General features: G+C 43.2%; 1 protein-coding gene across 1 annotated transcript in view; it reads left to right on the forward strand.

The window, feature by feature from the left end:
• The window catches only part of Tmem117 (transmembrane protein 117), a 444,694-nt gene that overhangs the window by 71,101 nt on the left and 348,631 nt on the right, over positions 1-24,962 (forward strand). The window contains exon 3 of the mRNA XM_036208156.1: positions 6,951-7,083. Within this exon, the coding sequence (XP_036064049.1) occupies positions 6,951-7,083 (133 nt within the window). The remainder of the gene's footprint in view (positions 1-6,950; positions 7,084-24,962) is intronic.

Below are 24,962 nucleotides of genomic sequence, written 5' to 3' on the forward strand. Positions count from 1 at the left end.
ATGAACGTAGTTTAAGGACATGAAAACAAGCAAGCATTGTTTTTAGGGTGAATGAGATTTTGGGGGCAGAGGGAAAAAGATGAGGAAAAAGGGAGCGATTGAGTTACAAAAGAGAGAGTAGATAGCTGTGGCAAGCTCCTGAGATATGAATAGCACTTTGAAAAGGCTTTTGAAAAGGTGTTAGGTGAGGTCTTTTCGGAGAACAGGTGTTTTTTTTTTTTTTTAATTTCTTTAGCATTTATTATCAATAATGCTTTGTTTGTAGATCTGTTTTTTTATATTTTCAAATTTCATTTATTATATTTGTGTTTTAATTTTACACATCAGCCATGGGTTCCCCTGTCCTCCCCCCTCCCGCCCCCCCCCCCACCTTCCCCCATCCCTTCCCCTCCATTCCCATCTCCTCCAGGGCCAAGACTCCCCTGGGGATTCAATTCAACCTGGTGGATTCAGTACAGGCAGGTCCTGTCCCCTCCTTCCAGGCTGAGCAAAGTGTCCCTGTGTAAGCCCCAGGTTCAGAGAACGGTTTTGAATCCTCTGAGAAGCAAGAGAAGGAAGAAAGAATGGCCTTGAAAGTAGAGAGTGGATGAGTATGAGTGGGTGCGGAGTTGAGAGTAATCATGTTTAATGACCATTGTTATTGAGTCTGCAATAAATATCATATCCTGAGGGTGAAGAGGCTTGCTAAGAGCTTTGAGGTGAACGTTGACACAGATGCTGAGGAGAAAAATAGGAGGAGCTGGCAAGCACAGTGACAGCCGTTACTGAAAGGTTGTTCCAGGCTATGGCACCTGGGATTCGAGATCATGGGCTGATGCCATGAGTGGTGGTCGACCTAGTCATGTAGGCCCCCCAATCCCCCACAGCACTTTAACAGAATCAGTGAAAGCAGACTGTAGTTCTGAACTACAGTTGGGGTTTTTCAGAGGACATGTAAAACACATATAGAGTGTATAGGAAATAGGAATGTTGGAAAGTCTGATAAAGAAATTGGAGTTTCGTATTAAATAGGAATCAACAGTGCTGCATAAGGAGCTGGTATATGAGGAGACCTGAGGTGGAGGGAGGTGCAAACAGCCAAGGAAAGCTCTCTAGGGCTCAGGGGGGCAGTGCAGGAGGAGGGCAGATGTGGAAATATAGAGTCCCATACAATACGGTATTTATTGTTTGTGTTCTACCTCCTAGCAACTGGACCAACATTTATTTAAGAGATAGTATGTTCTGGGCACTGTGGTGTCTTAGTGCATTTTCCGTGGCCATTAAAAGAACACTGAGGACAAGATGATTTATAAAGAGTAGAGATTACTTTTGCTTCATGATTCCAGAAGCTGAAAAATCCAGGAGCATTGTAAGGCATCTCAGCTTTGGAATAAATAGCTCATACTGCTTTGAAATGCTGAGGGCAGTTGGACATATACAAAGCAGACAAACCATGCAGAGTGTCTTCATTTTATATCTCATGGTTACTAATCCAGTCTTGAGAGAATTAACCCAGACCCTAGGCATTAATCTTCCCTAACAACTTAATCATCTCTTAAAGACCGCAGCATCTCTCAATGCTATTAAAGTAGGAATTAAATTTCGATGAGTTTTCTGGGGTATCTAACCATGTTCAAATGATAACAACATGCACAGAAACAGGCAGAAAAGAGAAACCTGATCCCCACTTCACTGCGGTGCATGGATGGTATCGTATATACAGGTCAGGCAATGGCTGTGTAAAGTTTGGGTCTTTGGTCTTCTATAGGTGTGTAGTCCCAAGGAGAACAATGTAGGCTGTGATTGCCCATCAGTCTTCCGTTCAGTAGAAATATTTTACTGTGTATTCCTTCAGCCACGAGTACAGAGAAAGGTGGAGAGAATAAAGTTTTCATTTGGGCCATTTAAACTTCCTTCTGGTCCGACTTCTCAGCTGCCTTCTATCCGGTCAGATGACACTAACATGTTAAAAACAGCTTCAGAAATAGGCAATGACTGCAGAGAAGTTGATTTCTCACTTACTTAAAGCCCTGAACAGGGCAAGGACTTCTGTTCGAAGCAGCAACTCAAGAACTTAGGGAAATATTGACACAATCGTGGTAATTTTCAGATTGCTTTTCTGTTGCTGAAAAGCTTTTTAGACATCTCGGGTGCATAACGTCCTGAGACGAACCCTTCCATTTGCGTTTACCATTCTCCCGCTCCTGCCATTCTTCTGCGGGCGGTGATGTCCCCGATACCTCCTTGGCACTGTCACCCTGCTCAAGGTGATGCTGTGGGTCAGCCTGTTCATTGCACTCTTTTTTGTTTGTTTATTTTATTTGCTTGTTTTTCGAGGCAGGGTTTCTCTGTGTATCTTTGCACCTTTTCCTGAAACTCACTTGGTAGACCAGGCTGGCCTCGAACTCACAGAGATCTGCCTGGCTCTGCCTCCCCAGTGCTGGGATTAAAGGCATGCGCCACCACCGCCACCCGGCTATCATTGCACTTTTACTGAAGGTTTGTGGTCCCCTTCCCTGGAGACTTGCTCAGTCCGACACTCTGGATTTCCCAAGCTGTGACTCTTTGAACCCTTGACCTTTCCTGCATTTCTTTATCATCCCCAATGAATCTCACCCCAGGAGACCTCAGCCTTTGTATCTCCTACGGACCTAGAAGCCTCCTTGAATCCATCCTATCTCCTGTGCTAACAGCCTCGATTTAGTGGGCCTACCACTGTCTTATCTGGAAACACAAACACTCCCATTCCATCTCCTCTGAGGGCCTTTCATCACACATGCCTTGTGGGAGAAATACTTTGGAAGGAAATGGACCCAGAGTCATGATTTTTTTTTAAAGTCTAGCAGAGTGTTCGTATTTCATTCAGTGACAATACCTGGGAGAAACAGTTTAAAAGCAGGAAGGGGCTTATTGTTCAGGGTTTCAGAGGTTTGGTCCACAGCTGGCTAAATCCAGGGCAGTGGGGCTGTGGTGAGTCTGAGCATCATGGAGAGGAGGAAGAGAGGAGAGCAGGGCAGCCCACAACAAGAAGCAAGAGTAAGGGAGGGACTTAAGACCAGGTGCACACTTCAAGGTCATACCCCTTGTATCACCCACTGCTTTCAACCAGACCCCTCCTCCCAATGTTGGTACCAGCTCCAAAAACAGTGACCCATCACATGGGTGTGTGTTGGACAGTTCGTATTCAAACCACAGCAAGTAGTGAGTAGACAGGATGTACTCATTTCTCTTCCAGTGATGCAAACACATCAGCCGCAAAGCCAAGAAGCCGAGTAGTTCCTCTGAATTCTCTCTTGCACTTGCCTACCTGGATCTTCTACAGTATTTGAGGGCTCGTTTTACCTGCGGTGAGATGAATAGTCTTGTCGGGACTGTATGTCAATTTAGAGGTTCTACACCTATTATCTTTTTAGGACAAGTTTTTGTATTCTCACCAGTGTGTCTAACCCTTTTGACGTTGTAACACTACCTTGTCATCTAAAAAAATCTGGGCTTGAGAACCGTGCAAGTTCTGAAAACAATTACAGAACATTCCATACTATTTTAAGGACACTGATGACTTTGTACTGGGCCCCACTGAGAGCTACTCTTGGCTGCATGTGGCCTGTGGGTTGCAGATTAGGCACGCCTGATAGATAATTCCATTTGGCTTTGTCTAACTTTTGCAGGCCTTCAATACCTATGCCCTTCCACCCTCACCTCAACACACAATGGTTTGGATGCCACTTGAATAAGTAAGCTGTATTTTTCAATCGCTTTGTCATAATGATAGTCCATATAGAACAAGATTATTTTATTATAAAAATAAGGGTGCATTTAGATTTATAAAGATACATAGGATCAAACTGAAGATAATTTTGACTACATCTCTTACTGATGTATTTTCCTCTATTGTTCCACGAAGTCTCTTATCACCTGAGATTCTCCTAGTAGAAAGCATTAGAAGGTTGTGGATTCCGTGGTCTGTAGCAGGAGTGGTATACACTAGCTCTGTGTGTCTGTGGATTCCACATTTGCAGATTCAGCCAACAATGAATATAAACTATGTGAAAAACATTGCACCTTGTACTGAACATGTACAGGATTTTTTACCCTGGTCATTTCCCCCCAAGCAATACAGCAACTGTTCTCACAGTTAAGGGATTATAAGAAATCTAGAGAAGATTAAAAGTACATGAGAGGATCTATGTGGGGTACATGCCAATGCCATGCTATTTTATGTAATAAACATGAGCATGCATGGATTTTGGTACTCATGGAAGGTTCTAGATCCAATCCATTGTGGATAGTAGTTGACTGGAATTTATTGCCCAAACCAACACCACTAGGAAGAAATAAAGGGACCACCATTAATCTATATGCCAGGAGAGTAATCATGTCACTGCTGTTCCAGGTAAACAATGTGCATGGCCACCTTGCCGTGCAGAGACTGTGTGTATTTATCAGACATTCTCATGTACTTTCGAGATTCTAGGTTTGATTAGATTGTATGGGAAAGTCATTTGTGGAGCCATTCAGTTGATGGCATCCATGGATACCTGTTTCTGGCATTTGGTAGTTATTTATCGAGTTAATCTTGAAGTTGCTTCAGGGAAGGTTTGATGTGATTTGACTCCACCATTGTATCACACCAAGGCTGATCATGTGCTGTGCTCCTCCAGTGAGTTCTAACCCTGCTAACCTGCCATTTTACAGTGATGCATCTAATGCCTGGAATTACTGCCAGTGAGCTTGGTGATGACCACATGATGGGTCCATCACGTTTCTACTTTTACTAACTTTGTATTATTTCAGGCAGCACATGGTTAATTCACAGCATATCATTTGCAGAGCAGTCCTAAATCACTGGTATAAAATCAGCCTGTTAGTGAATTTTTGACATAAATAGACATTGAAAATGAAATTCACATTTGGAGTCTTAACGGAATTCTGATTGCAAGTCCTCATGGTTCCTTACTGACTACTGCATTAAATGCACAGGTCTTTGCAGCTGAAAAGACAGGAGGCACAGAGAACCCTCCAAGACAGTCTGTGAACACTGTTATGGCCATGTCTCCACTCACTGCCAACTGCTGCTTGACTCTCAGCATTCTCTTGCTTGCTCACAGCTGCGTCTCTGACAACCAGGACCTTGTCTGGCATATAAGAGGAATGTATTAGATACATTTCTTTAACAAATGAACAAATATTCTTACCATTTGCTTTCAGATGTTCATGTCATTTTTGTTCTTTTGTTTTTTGAGATAGGGTTACTTTGTATAACTGCCTGGATGTCCTGGAACTCATTCTGTAGACCAGACTGGTCTTGAACTCACAGGGATCCATCTGTCTCTGACTCCCAAGTTCTGGATTAAAGGTGTGCACCACCACCGCCTGGCTATGTCCCTATTTTTAGCCCCAGACACCTTCTGCCTAATGTCTTTTTACTGTGATAGTCCTGTCATTGTCTCAGAGAGGCTTCAACATGCCTGGCTTTCCATAATTGCTTAGTTAATCCTTAAGTTCTAAAATCTTGTCAGTGGTGGTGCTAGTATCATCTGTTTTGGTAGAGCTTTGTGCATTACTTTATTAGCTATACAGTTACATTCTCCTCTTGAAATCTTGTGGTGTGTGTGTGTGTGTGTGTGTGTGTGTGTGTGTGTGTGTGTATTCACCTGTGCATGTGGAGGTCAGAATCAACCTCTTGGAGGTACATAGCCTATGGGCCTCATCTGGTGACATCAAATGTTGTTTCTTGTTTATTTGAGTCAGGTCTCTTGCTGGGACCCAGACCTTGGTGATTAGCCTAGCCTGGCTGGCCACTGAGCCACAGGGCTATGCCTATCTCCATTTCACCAGCATGAACCACCATACCAGCTTTGTGCATGCATGCGTGTGTGTGTGTGTGTGTGTGTGTGTGTGTGTGTGTGTGTGTGTGTGCGCGTGTGTGCTTATGAGCATAGAGGACCACAGAGGCCCGCTGGAGCTGGAGTCACAGGTGGTTGTGAGGACCCTGCCATGAGTACTGGGACTGAGCTAGGGTCTTCTGTAAGATCGGTACCTGATGCTAACTGTGAGCCACCTCTAGCCCCTCTGCCCCATTGTGTGGTTCTTCTGTCGATGCCATCTCATTGAATAGATAAGCTTTCTGAAGAATGGAAAAACCATGATGCCAGGCACAGTTTATTTTTAGAGAGGCTTACCCTCACCATTTTCCTTCTCTTGGGTTTTATTTATAGAAAAAAAAGCATACTCATCTCTCAGAATATTTGTATCCATAAATTTAGCCATTTTGTGGGACACTTCTGATATTAATAATTTTCAGTGTTTATCCCAATATATATTTCTTTCCCTAAAATTTTACCACTTTAATCTTGTATCTCTCTCTCTTTTTTTTTATCATGTCTTTGTGAATTGGATTCTGTGGATCAGAATGGAAATTACATTTTCCCACAAGACACACTGCTGTCTGTGACACACACATGTGACCCCCTCTCACACATGTGGCTGTACAAACTTTTAAGAGAGGAGTGGTGCTAAGCCCTCTGTGTCTGATGACAGGATCTTTGTTTTCCTTGTCTGGTCTCTTAAGAAACCAAGCCTTCTTCCAAGTGGAGCTGGCCATGATATGAAGAACGAGCATCTAGAAGCAAAAGGAAACCATGTGGAACTTTTTGTCCTTTTGCCATCTGCCTTAAATAGTTTCAGTGTGAACCAAAACCACATTTATGAAAAAAAATACAGCAAGGGTAGTGTTCTAATTTACCCCATGCCAGTGTAATGGATAACCCCTGGGTAGCAGTTCTCACATTAGACCACTTCCTAGAGCGATACTAGTTGTCTTGGATTTTAGTCATTATCCTTTCCTCATATAAAAACAAAAAGGCATTCGATAATGGGTTATCCCAAAGGCATTCTCACGGTGAAAATGAAGCAAAGACACACGAGTTTCAATTGCCAGTGTACACTGACTCATAATGTTTATATTTCAGGCCAGTTGCTCCGGTTAAAAATGTTTCGTGAAGACCATGGATCGTGGATGACGATGTTCTTCAGCACCATCCTGTTTCTTTTCCTCTTCTCTCACATATACAACACGGTTCTGCTGATGGATGGGAACATGGGGTGAGTCATTGCCTGCTCCCCTTGTGCTGTGCTCTGGGGTGGACGTGAAATTCTCAGAACTCACCCAGCGCTTTGAGGTGTTTAAACATGTCACTTTGCAGACACTGTGCCCTAAATAGAGATAATCTGTGTTTGTCTTACTGAGGACATTTACAACCTTTCTTCTTTTTCAGAAGATGAGGCATTTTACGACCCTGAGGCTTATTCCTTATTATTAAAACTTTTTTTGTGGTATGGTTTTAAGGTAGATACCAATTTTATTATAGTGGGAGAGAACATGAAAGTCAGGAAATGTATTGGTTGTGCCAGGGCTGTGATGGGCTTCAGGTTTGCAGGTAACTTTTTTTTTTTTTTTTGACATGGTCTAGATGTGTAGTCCAGGCTGGTTTTAAAGTCACGATCCATGTCTGGTGTGATAGCATATAAACAAACAAACAAATAATACCTCTTTCTGACAGTTTTGACAGAGAGAAACTGGGTCCTGTTTGGACTCCCTGGATCAGATGCAGATGGAGCACCGCCCTTAGCGGATCATAGCAGCAGGCAGATGTGCTGACAACCTCATTGTAGAGTTTCTTCCAACTTCCTTCGGCTCTTTGGTTGCAGAGCAAAGCCCAGAGGCCAGTCTTTCAACACAGTGTCCTCTAGCCTTGCTTCCAGTTGAGTTTTAAAGGCAGAACATTGGAGACTGCTTTATCGTACAGTCTTAAGAACTAGCTGAGTACCAACAACAAGCCATTTATGTATTGGGCACTGAGATAAGTGCTAGGGAAGGTGTCTGTCCTCCTCACTAGACTAGGGCCTCTCCCTCTAGGGTACAGGCTAGCTAAGACCTCCACCCATCTCTGTTGGGTGAGGTGGTTTGGGTGCTATATATAGACTTTGGCCACCACTGTTGAGGGCTGAGAGTGAAGCCCATTTAACATCTTACTGTTTCTCACTGTGGAGGGCTGACTAGTGACGGAAAAGCAGATGTTCCACAAGGATTATACTTTCTGGGAGCAAAATCCCTAAATGGTTTTAGATCGAATGTTTAGGCCTTAGAACACTATTAAATGTGTTGTCAGGATTATTTTTGTACCCAAATAATGACACTGACAGTGGGTTTATTTTTGGTGATGGGGTTACAGGTTCCCACTTGGTTTCCTCAGAATACTCCTTGGCTCTGATCCTGGGGTAACAGTGCATAGTGACAGCCTGGAATTATGTAAGGCACCAGAGGGCTTCCCATAAGACTCTGCACTTTCAAAGCACTGGATGGAGCCTGATATGATAACACAGGCCTATAATTCCAAGCATCTGGGAGTCTGAGGCAGGAGGACTGTTTATATTTTTATATGGAGCTGATAAGGCCTGTGTTAAGGATTTAAGTGAAGATAGAGAGATTTAAAAATAGTAAATTGAATGCAGTAACAAGTAATCCCTCGCACAGGGTAAAACACTCAGCAGCTAAATCAAAATAATCCTAGAGAGGGCGCACAGCTGCTGAGAACTTAGGGTCGGGCGTGAGGTCTCTCAGTTCTAAACCTCACACTGCCCCTGTGTAACATGGACTTCCTTTGTTATTAATCCCACCTATCAAGAATAAGACCTCTACTACAGTCCAAAGCCAAGTCTGAAGCAAGCTCTAATTAAATACTGGCCAGGTGGGTGGGCTCTGTCCAGGTCCATTTCTAGGTTTCCAGAAGACAGCCCTGAATCAGCCACTTAAGTATTTCCCATCAGGTCCAATCAGAGGCCTGCATACATCCTGACATACCTCCAGCCTACATCCAATAGGGTAAACATACATCCTGACGTATTTCCTGCCTGGAAACCTCCTGCCCACATGTAATCAAGCACATCCGATGCACATAGGTCAAACAAACTTGTCCAGGGGAGTGAAAACATGTGGCTTGTTGTCTCCACAAACAATAGCCTCCAACATTTTAGAAACTCTCTTTTTGAGCAAGATGTTGGCAGATCAGAGACATTTTTTTTGTTTCGTGGATCTCTTAGGCATAGTAATTAAACCTTAAATGTAACTTTGGCTCTCAAAATTGTCTCCATTTTATGGATCAAGAAACTGAGGATTGCCGGGCGGTGGTGGCGCACGCCTTTAATCCCAGCACTCAGGAGGCAGAGGCAGGCAGATCTCTGTGAGTTCGAGGCCAGCCTGGTCTACAGAGGGAGATCCAGGAAAGGCACAAAGCTATACAGAGAAACTCTGTCTTGAAAAACCAAAAACAAAACAAAAACAAAAAAACTGAGGATTACCAAAGTTGCATTTTAGTTAACTCCCCATTCAAAATAATAATAGAGGGGTTGGCCTATTAAGTAGTGACTTCTAAGGGCCCATTGCCTGAAAGGCTAGCACAGAAGTCCCTTAAGACTGACCCAGGGGCTGAGTTCACTACATCCCTATTAATCTCCTCCATACTTTAGTCTTTCAAGCTGACTTTGATAACCCAAAGAAATAGGAGGTATGTGTAGTCGCTAAGTGAATGGTTTACAGTTTATATGTAGTATCTTACCTAAACTTGTGGTTCCCTTTTATTCTCCAATTGAACACATTATTAGAGATTATGGAATATTTGAACTCTAGTGTAATTATTGAACTCTCCAGTGATCTGTCTTGCATTTGCTAGGAAAGAACCTTCTCCTGAAAATGGCCCTTGAAAAAAATACCCAGCGAGAGACAAATTGCTTAAATCATCAAATGGCCATTTCTGAAGGATGCACTGTCCACGTTTATTGAGTGTGCTGTGTGGCTGAGAGAGTGCTTCAAAGCCTGTTTGTAAATTGGGTGGGCAAATCAGTTCCTAGAGAAAAGGGCTTTGCGCACTTCTGGGGTTCTCCGGGAGGCATGGGTATGGGAGGTATTGATTCATCCTGTGTCGAGCAGGGAAAGGTCTGGGGGCGTGTGGACGTCACAGGAGACTGGCTTATGCCGGAGGATTGCTGGTAGTAGAGAACTCGGGCTTCTTCACACTGAATCTGGTGTGCATGGATGGTTCCAGTCTGCCCTGGCTTAGGGATGCTTCTAGTAATGTTGGCCTAGACCCATTCCCAGAATGTTTCCTGAACCCCGGAAACCTAGTGTGGCTACTAGACCTGTGTTCATATGTTTTGGGACTTTCTAGAATGAATGTTTCGAGACTAGAATATGTGTTGAGCATCGGTAGGGTTTCAGAGATTAAAAAAAAAAAAAAAGGAGGGGGCATGTCTAGCTTGGTCTGCTTTTAAAAATCCCCAATTTAGAACTGAGTATAAATTGAGTATAAGCTGAGGCCCATGAACCCAGAGTGCAGAGAACAAGCTCTGGCCAGAACTTGCTGGATCAGAGGTGAATTGCCCAGTTCCTGTTTTCTCCCAGTTGAATCCCTGAAGCAGACATCGATTCCTAAGGTTTGGGCATCTTTGGGGAGTGAACTGAGGTGTAGTGAGAAAGATAAAAGGCAAAGGAACTTCATGGACCAAAAGAGCAGACATTTCCACTACCACATTTCCTAGCATAGTGGGGAGACACCTCCACACCCCACCGTGCCCAAATCCTGCCTCTCGTGGCTTCTCCTGCCCTTCAAGTCACTTATTTATCTATTTATCTATTTATTTATTTAATTTATTTGTACCCAGATGAGTTAAAGACAATCTGAGTCCCCTTTATGAGCATGCTGGCGGTTGTAGTTAACATTCCTAGGCAGCATTTTGCCTTAAGCATCTTATAAGCAGTTTCTTTCTCCACACTGGGGATGGACCCAGTAACCTCTCCTGCTGTACAAATCATAGGACTGTTGGAGATGTAACGCGGCTGGATGGATTGTTAAGATGCATTGCTAAACTTATTCTGAAATAGGACAAAGCTGGAGAGGAAATGCAGAAGGACCTGAATACCAGGCAGCGACTTAGGGACTTGGGGTTTCAGCCTTGGGCAGAGACCAGAATTGAGGATTTGGGCTTTGTGCTGACTGGTTTTATGTCAACTTGACACGTGCTAGAGGCATCAGAGAGGAGGGAGTGTTAATGCCACTGATCAAGAGTCAGACCACTACCACGGTTCAAAGCCAAATGTGAAGCAAGTTTTAATTAAATACTGGTCAGGTAGATGGGCTCTGGCCAGGTCCATACCCAGGGTCCCGGTAAATGGGCCTGAGTCACGGTTTGTCGCAGCTTAAGAAGGAAAACCCATAATTCATTGCATCTTCCATTAAGTCCAATTGGGGCAAGCATACATCCTGATGTACCTCCAGCCTGTATCCAATCAGGAGCAAATGTACATCCTGATGTACCTCCAGCCTCTATCCAATCAGGAGCAAATGTACATCCTGATGTACCTCCAGGCTATATCCAGTCAGGGGTAAATGTACATCCTGATGTATCTCCAGGCTATAGCCAATCAAGGACAAGTGTACATCCTGATGCATTTCCTGCCTGGTATCCTCCCACCCACTTGTGAACAAGCACATCCAGTACAGATGGGTCAAACAAACTTGTTTATGGAAGTGAAAACATGTGGCTTGCTATCTTACATAAACAATAGCCTCCAGAATTGTGGCAACTATCTGTCCTTGAGCAAGAGGCTTGTAGGTCAGAGATATCTTTGTTTTATGGATCATTTAGGCATAGTAATTAAACTTAAAATGTAACTTGGCTTTCATAGGCGCCTCAGTTGAGAAAGTGCTTCCATAAGATAGGGCTGTAGGCAAGCCTGTGGGGAGTTTTCTTAATTAGCGATTGATGGGTGGTGCCATCCCTGGGCTGGTGGTCCTGGGTTCTACAAGGAAGCAGGCTGAGCAAGCTATGGGGAGGAAGCCAGTAAGCAGCAGCCCTCCATGGCCTCTGCATCAGTTCCTGCCTCCAGGTTGCTGTCCTGCTGGAGTTCCTGCCTTGACTAGCGTTAATAATGAACTGTGATGTGGAAGAGTAAGGAAACAAACCCTGTCTCAAGCTGCTTTTCATCCTGATGTTTCACCACAGCGGTAGAAACCTGAACTGAGGCCAGCTGGAAATGAGAAATCAGAAGTCCTCTAGGTAGAAGATTCTGCCGGGTGCGACAGAGAAAGAATGTATGAGGGCGGGCACAGCCAGGCAGCTGTGAAGTACGTCCAACCCAAATGTGCTTTGTGGGACAAAGTTCTCCCAGAGAACTCGGGCACCGATGCAGTCCCGGGGTTTGAATGCAGCTTCTTGAGGAGTCTGAGCCCATGTCACAACCCTGGATATTTTCTTCGACCAATTTCAGACTCTTCCTTCCCTGGAGTCCCCCCCCCCCCCCCCCCGGGAACTTGTGTAGCTCCCAGTTTATGTGTAAAGCAGTTTAATTTCCTCCTGCCTCAACTTCTGTCAACTTACCTGAACAGCCAATGAAAAAGGAGCCAAGCACTCATTTGCACCAGAAAGAGTGTGGTAGCCACAGTTGAGAGTTTGTAGCCAGAGCATCACAGCTGAAGAATAATGCATTGTTTATACATAGGACCAAACCCCCCAGAAAGAAAAACCTAGGACAAGAACTGGAAGCCATTTTCTTCCACAGTGCTGGGACTGACTTCGTCAAAAATAATTCTAACTGAACCCTCCAATTGTGGCTGCGTTCTCCTAGAGGGTCTTAAAACCCATCTGTTTAGGGTTCAGGTTAGAGCTCCTCTTTTATTTGGGAGGAATGAAGAGAGCTGTGCTCCGAAGTCCAGGCTGACATCTTACAGATTAGAAAACTAAGTATGTAACAAAAGGCTGGAAGCATGCTTAGTGTTTGGCTACTTCAAGCATCTTTTAAAAGTATCTTTCTGAAGACTATTTTAGTAGCAGGATTTTATACCAAATACAGCCACTGGAGGGCAGCAAAAGACATGTTTTCAGTGCTGAGTGTTGCAAGTGTTTCAGACAGACACAGTAACAGCTTCACAGAGTTAAACAAATGCAACATAAAAGTAACACACCTTCAAATAATATTCTACAACAGACGGGTGCAGCTTCTCTGTCATTTCTAGAAGTGACAGTCTCACAGCAGATTTCCTGGTCTGGTTTTACAATCTTTATACCCTTCATCCAAAACACTGTATTTTAAATTATGTTTGTGTACATGTCTGTAGGTGAGTACACTACAGGTACTCAAAGAGGCCGGGGTGTTAGCTCCCTGGAGCTGGAGTCACACTGATACTGCCTGACTATGAGTGTCAGAAGCTGAACTCGGGTACCCTTGTGGGGCCTTCCCTGAGCCATCTGCCCAGCCCCCTAGGGAACTTTTTGATGAAATTTAAATAGTGAACTCTATAGCAAGTACTTTGTGTGATGTGCTTGGCCTCATTGCGACCCAGTACAGGCTCAGATGACAGTGTCTATAAACACATACATGCAAACAAACATGTTCATATGTTTATAGACCTATCCCAGCATTAAAAGGCAAATACTGTGCTCACCAGTAAAGAAAATTAGGCATTCACGATCATAAAATACCCGCTCTGAATGGGAATGCTTTTCTGAACAGTGTACTGTTTAGTGAAGGCTACAAAGTTGATGTTTTTAGAATTGATCACAAAGAAAATTTTTGGATTTTTTTTTTTTTTTTGCTTTTCCAGGTAGTTTAATATGTATATTAGGGATTAAATATAGCATAGAGAAGAGCTGAAGGGCAAAAAGATTGTGATGCAGGCAGTTTTGAAAGTATTCGCATGTGAGGTCTAGCAAAAGGAAGCAAGAGGTGGGCGTCATGGAAGTGGGATATTCCTCACTCCTCCCTTGCCGCCTTCCTGAGACACTGTCGTTAGGAACTATGTGGAGACCTAGTCTGAGGGTGGTGAAGACCTGAGGAAGTGAGATATGACCAGAGCAGCTGGACTAAGGTGGGTGGGAAAAGGAAGCATTTGAAGAGGCACCTCTGAGGCCTCAGCCTCATGTTGCGATGTGGAGAGAGGCAGTCCAAACACACAAGGTGACTAAGTGAGAGGAACAGTGGCCTGGATGCCAGGTGAGACGGCCCAAGGTCTCATGCTTCTTAGGTCCCAAGCGCACTTGACCCACGTCGGCCCCGAGACTCTCCTGTCTCTTTATTTTCGGAGAATGACTGGTGCTCTGTCCATGAGCACGTCACACATCGCACCAGGAAAGACTGATCCACGGCTTCAGCTTCTCCCTGCAGAGGTGGAGGTGTCAGCCATTGCTTTCCCTAAGGCCGAGTCACCCTTCAATGGGAAAAATTTCAGGGAGAACATCTACTTTAGGCAGAGCTTGCTTTTCTAGTTTATTCCTTAGAAAATCTCAAAAGGGGATGTGTGTGGTGGCTCGGTTGTTAGACACAATTGTTTCTCTTGCTGAGGACCTGGGTGTGAGTCCCAGCATCTCCATGTTGACTTAGCCATCTGTAACTCAAGTTCCAGGGGATGCAATTCCCTTTTATGGCCTCTGTGGGCACCAGGCACACATGTGGTGCACATACATACATGCAGGCATGTGCGCGCGCGCGCGCACACACACACACACACACACACACACACACACACACTAAATACACCTGGAAATCTCAAAAGTATTTTAAAATTCCTTACTTTTGAATTATTTTCTCTTTTTCTTCTATTTATTATTTTTGTGTATATATGTCTGTGTACATAATTCTGTATGAGCATGTGTGCAGGCCCACATGTGCACACATATGTGTGGAGGCTGGAAGTCAATGCTGGCTGTCTTCCTCGTTCATTCTCCACTTTATTTTTTCGGACAAGGTTTCTCACTGAGCCCTAAAATTACCAATTCCTCTAGGCTGGCTGGAAGGCAAGCCTCTCTCCATCTCCTGGGTTCTGGGGTTGCAGGTATGTGCCGTTGTGCCACAGCTTTTTGTGAGAAGTGCTGGGAATCTGAACTTGGGTTCTCAGACTTGTGCGTTAAGCACTTTACTGATGGAACCATCCACTCAGCCTCCTCTTTGCTGTTTTTTAAAAAAATAATTTTAAGCAACAGATAATCATCCTGTAAGTTTATGGCGTACAGAGTGATATCCGATACATCCGGTCACCACTAATCTAGAAGTAGGCCAGGAGCCAGGTGTACATTTTCACTTTCAAGCACAGTGATTTTTATTTGTTGCTCTTGAGTGGAAAATTGGTTGGCCAGCTACCAGCATATACTGGAAGCTTCCTTCTGAGGAAGAAATATGTTTGTTTGTCTTTAATAGTGCTAATTCCATTTTGGAAAATGGTAAGGAAAAATTAAATGACATTTATGAACATTTAGCTTTTTGTATGATTAGTAGTGATAGACTTAAGCATGAAACAATTGAGTTGTGACAAATTAAGGAAAAAGCCCTGACCATTTCCCAAAGTACTTAACAGAGCACTGTGTTTAGGATAAGTAGAGGTGGAGGCTGAGCCTGCCTGGGAAGCCTCACTGGGCAGCTGATGCATGGCTGACTGCAAATTCTGCTGGAGTGGTGCTTTAAATAATCTGTTGGCTCCATTCTTAATTAGGCTAAATACTGACTGGCTCATACAATTAATTCGCAATAATAGCACCATTAATTACCAAGGCTGGGAGTAAGGGCTAAAGCTGGTTGTTGAGAATGGAAGGGTGAGAGATGAATTGAAGGGCTCAGTCTGGTCAGTAGGGTTGATATTGTGGGGCGCAGACAGAGAGGGGGAGGGAGCGCAGGGGGTGGGTACAGAGGGGGAGAGAGGAGAAGGGGAGAGGCAGAGGGGGACAGATGAGTATGAAGCACATGTGATAGGAGAAATCCACAACCGTGTGGTTTGCTGCTGCTGGTAGCTTTGGCTTTTCCATCCCTTGATTTTGATGGTACAAACGTAAACAATGAGGGATAGTGAGGCATTCCTAGGCCCAGCCAGTGGTGTCTTAATCGATGGGTTCTTAGAAAATTATGGAGAAACACAGTCAAAGCTGTGTCCTTATGACTCTCCAGAGTCCACGCCGGCTTGACCAGAGTGACAAGCGTTCCGTGATCACTGTCCACAGTTGCTGACTCCAACCTCCTCAAAGATAGGGTTTCAGTTCAAGAGGGCCTGCCACTCAGTATGTAGCCAAGACTGGTTTTGAACTCATAGGAATCCTCCTGTCTCAAGTTCCCAAGTGCTGAGATTATGTAGGTGAGCCACCATGCCTGGGCACCATTAAATACTCTGTCAGCTTGTTTCAGGAGAAAAGCTCTGACCCAGGAATTGGAATTATCGGGGTGATGGCCACATCTTAGCTGGTTCCTGGTGTAATAATGTGGGAGATTTACTGTGGAATATTTGTATCCACCCTAGAGTGCTGTGGCAAATAAGTCATGTGTGCGGACCAGCTGCTCTAGTATCCCTTCATAAGGTAACTGAGAAGGATTGATAAGGGTTATTTTTTTATCATGATAGCAGAAATGATGTAAGTTGTTTTCTCAGCCTGCTAGCTCTCAGGAAGTGTTAGTTTCTGTAAATTAATCATGGCAAAAAGGACACTGGTCAATATGATAATGTGGCCTCACTCATATTCATCTCCCTTGGTGCAGGGGCTCAAACCCAGGCCCATAAGCAGATTAGAGTGTATCTAAGTGGACTACACTTCCCAGGACTGAAAAGATTACATTTATTGCAAATTACTATTATTATCAGGAAGGTAAAACTGCCCGAATGAGCACCTGGCATCTGTAGGTCTCATCGAGCAGGAACTTACGTGTTTTGTGTGACCTACACTGATGTATACATAGTCATAAACACAGCTGACCTGTGGTCACACAGTTCTGCCTGGACTGTGGCTGGAGCTAGTACCTATGAATAGGCACAAGCTGCCCCTTTCTGTACACGAAAACAAACAAATGCAGCATTGCACTAGGGCTTTAAAAAGAAAATTATGAGTAAGTGGCTGAGTGGTTGCTTGGTAATTTTGATATTTTGAAAAGGGAAGGAAAATTTGATGGACTTATTGATGGGATCATGTAAATAAATTGCGTAACAGGCTGTGTGTGTGTGTGTGTGTGTGTGTGTGTGTGTGTGTGTGTGATCTACAGTCCATATGATGATGAGTGTCTTTACATTCCATGTCAATTCCTGCTTCCTGGTGATGAACAGAGAGGAAATGATTACTTTCACTCATGGAAAGTTGATATATATTTTATAGCCAAAGGCTCAAGACTTACCAAAATTATACAGTCTAATTTAACAAATTAATGAGACAGCCCCATACCATCTGAGAACATGACATTTCTGTGACGAGTTAACACATTTGCACTCTATTAACCCCACAGTAACTCTCGGGGGATTGATGAGAAATAAGAAATAGTTTTATTAACGCACTATTTCATTATTTATATCTTTTCTTGCTAAGGTTACAGCAATTGTAGCAAAATCATGTACCTCATTCTTTCTGCTGAGCTGGGATGGCCACCCTCCCCCACGGTGGCCTTGGTGAACTGTGGTGTGCATTCTGTTTGCCTCAAGGACAGAATCACACCAGCTTCTCCCTGTTCAGCCCCCTTCCAGCTATCCTGAGGACACCCTGATGCTCCCTTTTTAATTTTTTTTCTGGAGAAGCAAGTGTGCCTAACATAATTGAATGTTAGTGCTAAAAGACACAAAGCAAAAGGACTTGTCTGGTGTCTGCAGCATTGAAATTCTTTAGAAATGGGATACCAAAAAAGCTGATTTGAACAACATGTTAAACAACATTCTCTCCTAGTTTCTAAAAGCTCACTTGTTTAGGTTATTAACAATAAAACTCAATAAAAGTTAGATGATAAGACTGGTGTATGTTTTGTAGTGTTCCTATTTTTCATTCTGTCTCCCAGATATACACATTTTAGATTAGGCCAGTGGTTCCCAGTTCTTTTGCAAAGCACAGACCATTCAGTATACTCTGAGGTAAGAGCAAAGATGTGTTTACAATGTAAAATGTTTATATTCTGTGAGCAAAGTGTTAATAGGTTTGAATGCTTCTCTTTTTATTGTGTTTAGACACTTTAGCAGAAGTTGACATCAAATTCATGTTAATCGTCTTGCCCCCCACTCCTGCATGCCAGTGAGGGTCATCATGTCTAGCTTATTGCTTCTTGATTACCAACATGCTATCTCTCTCTCTCTCTCTCTCTCTCTCTCTCTCTCTCTCTCTCTCTCTCTCTGTGCAGTATGCATATGTCTGTATTCATACATGTCTGAATGTATGTGCGTATTTGTGGCATGTATGTTTGTATGGTATGTGTGTATGATGTATGTGTGTGTGTGTGCAGTATGCATATGTCTGTATTCATACATGTCTGAATGTGTGTGTGTATTTGTGGCATGTATGTTTGCATGGTATGTGTGTATGGTGTGTGTGTGTGTGTGTGTGTGTGTGTGTGTGTGTGTGTGTGTGTAAGCCAGAGGTTTACTCTGGGTACCTTCAGTGGTTCTTCACCATTTTTTGAGACAGGGTCTCTCACTGAACCTGGAACTCACTGGTCTGGAAAGATTAGTTGGCCAGTGAGTCTTAGATATCCTTCTGAGTTCTCCTTCCCAGACTGGGATTACAGTGCATTCCACCATGCCCAGTCAGGAATACAAACTCAGGTCCTGGTGCCTTTCTGGTAGATACTTTCTGAACCATTTCCCCAAATCTCCATATGCTAGTTTGTATAGATGTATATCTCACTCTTAAAATATTACAAAACATGATAATATATTATTTAATAATATCCCACATCTAATAATCTAATAACCTTTATCTAATAATTTAATTATTACAATTAATAACCCACATTTAATAATGCATATCCATCTATTTGTAACATGTGTGGTCAGGTGATTTTTAATGGTTAATTTTCGTTGTCATGTTGATAAGATCCAAGCTAAATACAGACAGTGCTACTCCATGGGCTGAGCTTCTGGAAGAAATACAAAGGAAAAATGATCTGAGCACCATCATTCATTGCTCTGTTCTTCCTAACAGTGGCCTCAATGTAAGTGCATGCCTCATAGTCCCACCAGCATCCTTCCCCTGGGGTGGCAGACTGTATCTTCTGGAACTGTGCACCAAAAGAAACACATCCCTTCTTACGTTGCTTTTGTTACAACAACAAACATATAGTTATTGCAGTCATCAAAACTCTTTACTGAGAAAAGCATCTTATTTGTATTAGAGAAGTTGATGTGCAAACTTCACTCTAAGTTTCAAAATGAATCACCGATGGTAAAGAAGAGGGAGTCAAGAAGATGCTTTCTGCTGCTTTCTGCACTTACTGAGACATCACAACTGAACACATAGATGCCACTGTAAGGTGATTGGAGTTTTATGGGATGAGGGGCAGGTCTTAAGGACTGGTAGATCTGTTGGACTCATTTTGAATGAGTGTGGCTCAGCAAAAAAGAGGCGGCTAGGAGACTCCACCTTCTTAAACAGTTTCAGTGTCTGGAAAGGTAGCTTTTTTTTTTTTAACTGTATCATCTGAAAGAATCATTTTTATGGTAAGCTTTTGAAAATTCAAAGACCTGAACTAGTGAGGAGGCTGGATTCGTGGACCTGTTTGGTGACTGGTTCCCAAGATTTCCCTCATTCCACAGACCCTTCGAGTTCTTCAGATCTTGAAATCTGTCTGCTGGAGCCTTTCTCCTTATTCTTCCCAGATGGAGCAAGAGCTGTGGCATCACTGATCCCTCAGGACCTGACCTCACTAGCTTAAAAAACACAGATTTTGAGTATAACCACTTTGCACATGAATCACCAGTTACAGTGTAAAGATGGAGGACACCCCTGCCCCCCATCAATCCACTGTGTGTCCAGGGCTGTCAGGAAGTAGGGCACAGAACTGTTTTGTCATACCAGACCATGAGTGATGATGGGTCAAAAAGACAGGACAAGACTGTGCGCTAAAGTGTTCTGGGTCAAGGCTGTAGTTATAATCTAAATGTCTGGGTCACTTAGTAATGAAGAAGATGCTGGCAAGTTATGAGTTTTCAAGAGATGAATGAACCTTCTTATCCTTCTCTCCCAAACCTCCTAAATTTTACACATAATATGAAGTAATTTATAAACCACAAATTAAAAGCCATCGAAATGTCTCAGAAGTAAAATAATAAATAGGAGACCGCAAAAATATACTTAAAAATAAGGTGCATCAGTCTGGATATGTTAGATTGTACCCCAATAACAAACAGCTCCAAAAATTTCATGGCTCATAGCAACCATGCATTTTCATTGTAAGTCAGTTAAAGCCACCCCCACCCCCACTTCATTCTCCTGTAGGATCTAGACTGAAACCGTAGCTGTTATATGAAACATTGCCAGTTGCTCTTGGGGATCTCAGAGAAGTAATTAAATATTCATCCTTGAAGTGGAATTCAGCACTTAACTCATGACTCAAATTAGAATGATTTGGTCCATCAGAGTACATAAGGGCTGAGGGGCCTGAGGTGGGAAGATCCAGAATCATTTCAGGGGCAGGTCCACAGCCAGCAATTGTACACTTTCTAATACCCTACCTCTCTCAATATAAAAAGTGCCTTTAACATCCACCTTCCAATACACAGAGTGTCTGCCTTCATGGAGGACAGGTATAGGCAGATTAGGCTAAAATCCTCACACCCATGGTTTGACTCATGGAGGCATTTCACATCAAATATAATTTTATTCATCTGTATATGGTGATAACATCAGATGTCCATGTAAGACAATTAAATGTGCCACAACTGATCAGCAGAGAAGTCTGTTCCATAGAAGTAAGGTAAGGTAGTGTGGCTGGCTCAGGGCTCTGCAGCTACTATCCCTTCTGACTTGGTGAATGCTTTCATTCTGATTGATGATTTCTTGCTCTGCTTATTCTACAGTCCTTGAATATCATGCTTGGTTAGTAGATATAGATGAGCCGAGTTAGTAGTTCAAGAAGCCCCTTATACAGTGGTCCTTGTAAACAAATGATTGCATCCATGTAATAGCTCAGAAAAATTACAGCATGCCTTACTTCCTTAAAATGAAGTGAGTCATGAACAGGGGAATTGGATCAATTAGAATAAAAATCCAACTGAGGCTGCACATAGGCCTGCTGTCTGGTTACCTTGGCAACTCAGCTCCCTTCCTGTGCCTACTGATGGTTCCGTGTGAGTCAGGAAATAATTGGTGATAGAGACACAAGTGTGCCAGTCAACTCCTACTGCTGGGAAAGTTAGGGAGGCATCTGCTGAAGGCAAAGGGTGACATCATAAAGGGAAGAATGTGAACTTAACAAAGGAAAAAAGGTGCAGTGTTATTTAAACAATGCCCTCCCTGAGGCCTAGTTTTTATAGTACCCTAAGGTTATAGGAAAACTCCTAAGGGAGGAAAGAAATCACAGTCCTGTCCAGCTATCCACACAGAAGGAAGGACTTGAGCTGGTGTGTCTGAGGCTCTTTAAGTTATGTGGCCCTCCTCCTTAATGTCAGTAGGAGAGAGATGAGGAGGGAAGGCGATAACTTTGGGAGGCAACTATATAATTTTCAGCAAAAAAGTTACAATAGAGACCATTAGAGCAAGATCACTCTCAGATGAAAATAACTATTTTAAGGACTATTTAATAACATGATAATAGTAAGAGTGTTAACAGGTACACAAAAAAATGCCATTCCATGTGGCATAAATGCCACATGAAATCTCAGAAATGTCCTCAGTGATTGGCAGGAAAATCATAGGTTAAGAATTAGCTGACCCATTTCATGGCCCTTTCTGGGTCTCTCACTAAAGTTTAAGAAAATAAAATCAATTCCATTTTGCTTAAGACAAACATGTCCGGACCTGCTCTTCACCTCGGCTCTCCATAAAAGTAGACCCTCAAGGGATTCGATGGTGCAGTTGGCAGCATCTGAGATAGCCTCAAAGCTGACACTTGAGTCCAGCCCTCTACTTGCTTTCTTTGGGTGCAGCTTACTGCTATAACATAGATGGATAGAAGCTGTAGGACAGCATACTTAGGCTAGACTGGCCACAGTCTTTTGTTTCCTGTTCTCTCTCAGAGCTACACTGGATGAACAGTGGGTGTTCCTGTGGGAAGGCCCTGGGGCAAGCAACACTAGCAAAGACATGAAATTCCCCCAACATGTGAACTTTCCCCCAGAGAAGCCCCAATGTAACTGCAGCCTTGGCTGACAGGGTCATCGAAAATGGCCTGGATCCTAAGGACCCAGATGGAGCACAGTTTTCTGGTACACAGAAGCCAGGGGGTAAATGTTTGTGGTTTTACCCAGGTATATTTTATGATGTTTTTCTAGTTGGAAGGAAATACCTAATACACTGTCTTTAAAAACTTTTTTTTTTTTTTTTTTTTTTTTTTTGAGAACCGGCTTTATTTTGTAGCTCTGGCTGGTTTAGAACTCACTATGTAGACCAGACTGGCCATGAACTCCCAGATATATGCCTGTCTTTGGTTCCCAGTGTTGGGGTTAAAGGTCTGCACTGTGACACCCAGCCCCTAATACACTGTCTTAAAATAGGGGGTTCTGTGCTGGGAAGGTTTGAAGGAAGACACACACATCCAAAATGGTTGAAGAATTTCTGCACAAATTGGGCATTTAGTTCTCCTCAACTCCTGCACTGATATGGTTTTCTGCCTGATGTCCTCTGTATATTATCTTCTATAATGATGGCAGGAGGCTTCAGAACTTTTCTACAGCTATACATGGATAATGGGCAGAGAGCTCAGTCCCAGGCTCAGAGGCCCAGAGTTTCACAGTGTGCACTGGGGAGAAGCACAATTGACCTTTCCCCTGAGAATTTTCCAGGAAGTTCCTGTCTTAGTTGAGGTTTCCATTGCTGTGATGAAACACCATGGCCAAAAAGCAAGTTGGGGAGAAAAGCGTTTATTTGCTTCATGCTTCTACATCACTGTTTTTCATCAAAGGAGTCAGGACAGCAACTCAAACAGGGCAGGAACCTGGAGGCAGGAGCTGATGCAGAGGCCATGGAGGGGGCTTCTTATTGGATTTCTCCTCAGGGCTTGGTCAGCTTGCTTTCTTATGGAACCCAGAACCACCAGCCCACAGATGGCACTACCCACAATGGGGTGTGGCCTCCCCTATCAATCACTGATTAAGAAAATGCCCTATGGTCTTTCCTACAGGGGGATCTTATGGAGGCATTTTTTTTTTTTTAATTGAAGTTCCCTCATCTCAGATGACTTTAGCTTGTGTCAAGTTGACATAAAGCTGGCCAGGACAGTTTCCTAAAGAAGTCATATGCAGAGAACTTGTTAGTGACTTCCTATCACTTCCAAAGTTAACCGGAATAGCACTTCAACTGTTCCAGTATTCTGGTGTTAGAGACCGGCCTGATGATGGGTATGCTTCCCAAGTGGAGCTTGGTCTCTGAGAACATCTCACATGGTTTGCAGCAGGAGTAAACACCCGAAAAAGGAGTCTGGCAGATGGCTGTTGTTTTCAGGTTCTACTTGTAACAAAGGAAAATTTCTTGACAGGCAACCCCACAAAGGTTTCCCAGTGAGATCTGAGCTTGTTTCACCCAGCAGGGCTGCATTAGAGGATTGCTTGACTGTGTGTGTGGTTACCAGGTGATTGTAAGGGTCTGGCTTGGCTATGCTAGGGGGAGGTCTTTTATTCTACCCCTTGGCATTCCTATAAGTAGCCCCTTAGAAGAGCCAGGAGGGGCTGCTGGATAATGACCCAGGCCCTCCCAAGGCTGTCCTGTGTTTCTGTTTTCTTTCCCCTCAATCCTTCTATCTAATATCTCTTATCCCTTTCTCCTCAAGAGTGCCCAATCATAAAATGTAGGAGCTGGCCACCCAGGTGGGATCTCACACAACCTGTTAATTTTTTTTATAGCTATGCAATTTAGACTGGCTGTTTTAAATCTGTTTGTCTTGGATTGGTTATGAAACCTGACTATTCAGTTTTCAAAATGGCTGAAGAAAGGGTAAGTTGAACCTGATACCCCTACTATGCCGACACTGGGGTAAGTAATTTACCTTTGCAGATGGCTCTTTTTCAATCCGCTCTTTAGCTCAATACAATATCTTAGAGTCATTAGGTTGTAGGGGCCATATACAAGTTTAATTTAGAAATCATGTTGTAATGCTGTTTCAGTTAGGCATGAGAAAGCGTCTGTATTGAAAGCCATTTCCACACTTGGCAGTTTTTACTGCAGCCTGTCCATGAACAAATAATTCTTCCTAAAATCACTTAATACTTCCTTGTGAGCTTTGTGCGATGTACAGATTTATATGTATATCCTTTTAGTGGGAAATGAGTTTGAATTTTACTTAGGGATGTAAGAATTATATTGCAAGCGGAAATATAAAAAGACATAATAAAACCTTCTCGCTGGTAATGTCACAGCATTGCTAATCAAAGAAAGCACAGCAGAGCCATAGAATTATCTTTTTTTCCTTTGCAGAATGAAGTAGAAAATGCCCGTTAATTTCTGTCCAGTAAATACAGAAGCAAAGTATTCTTTGTGAGAGATGTCTGTCCCTGTGCACTGCGTATTTATCATCTCTTTGGAGATTAATTTAAAATTACGACCCAACCCATACATGGAAGCCCTTATACTTCTTCCATTCTGAAATGTAGCAGGTGTTCCCTGCTCCTTCTCACTTACCCTGAATCCTGCCATCACCCTGGACATAGACGGAATCCAGGTGCTCTCCCCATAACCTCTTTCTTAACTTGGCCACTGGCGGCTTCTCCAGCCCTAGTCTGTATGACTTTGCTCATGTCACACAAGGACCAGTGCTGTGTTATTCCACTTACAAGACAGAGCCAGTCACATGCAGGAAGTGTGGTGTTATCTAGAGATGGGGAGAAGTCGGAGTTTACTGTTTGGTGGGCATTAAGCTCTACATGTGAAAGATGATTCAGTTCTAGAGGTCCGCTTATATAATATCACTATAATCAACAACTATGTGTAGTTAAATCTTAATTAAGTGAAGGGGACTTTTGTTAAATATACTTGCAATAAAAACAAAATTTACC

This window comes from Onychomys torridus, chromosome 16 (assembly GCF_903995425.1).
Source record: "Onychomys torridus chromosome 16, mOncTor1.1, whole genome shotgun sequence".
NCBI classification, from domain to species: domain Eukaryota; kingdom Metazoa; phylum Chordata; class Mammalia; order Rodentia; family Cricetidae; genus Onychomys; species Onychomys torridus.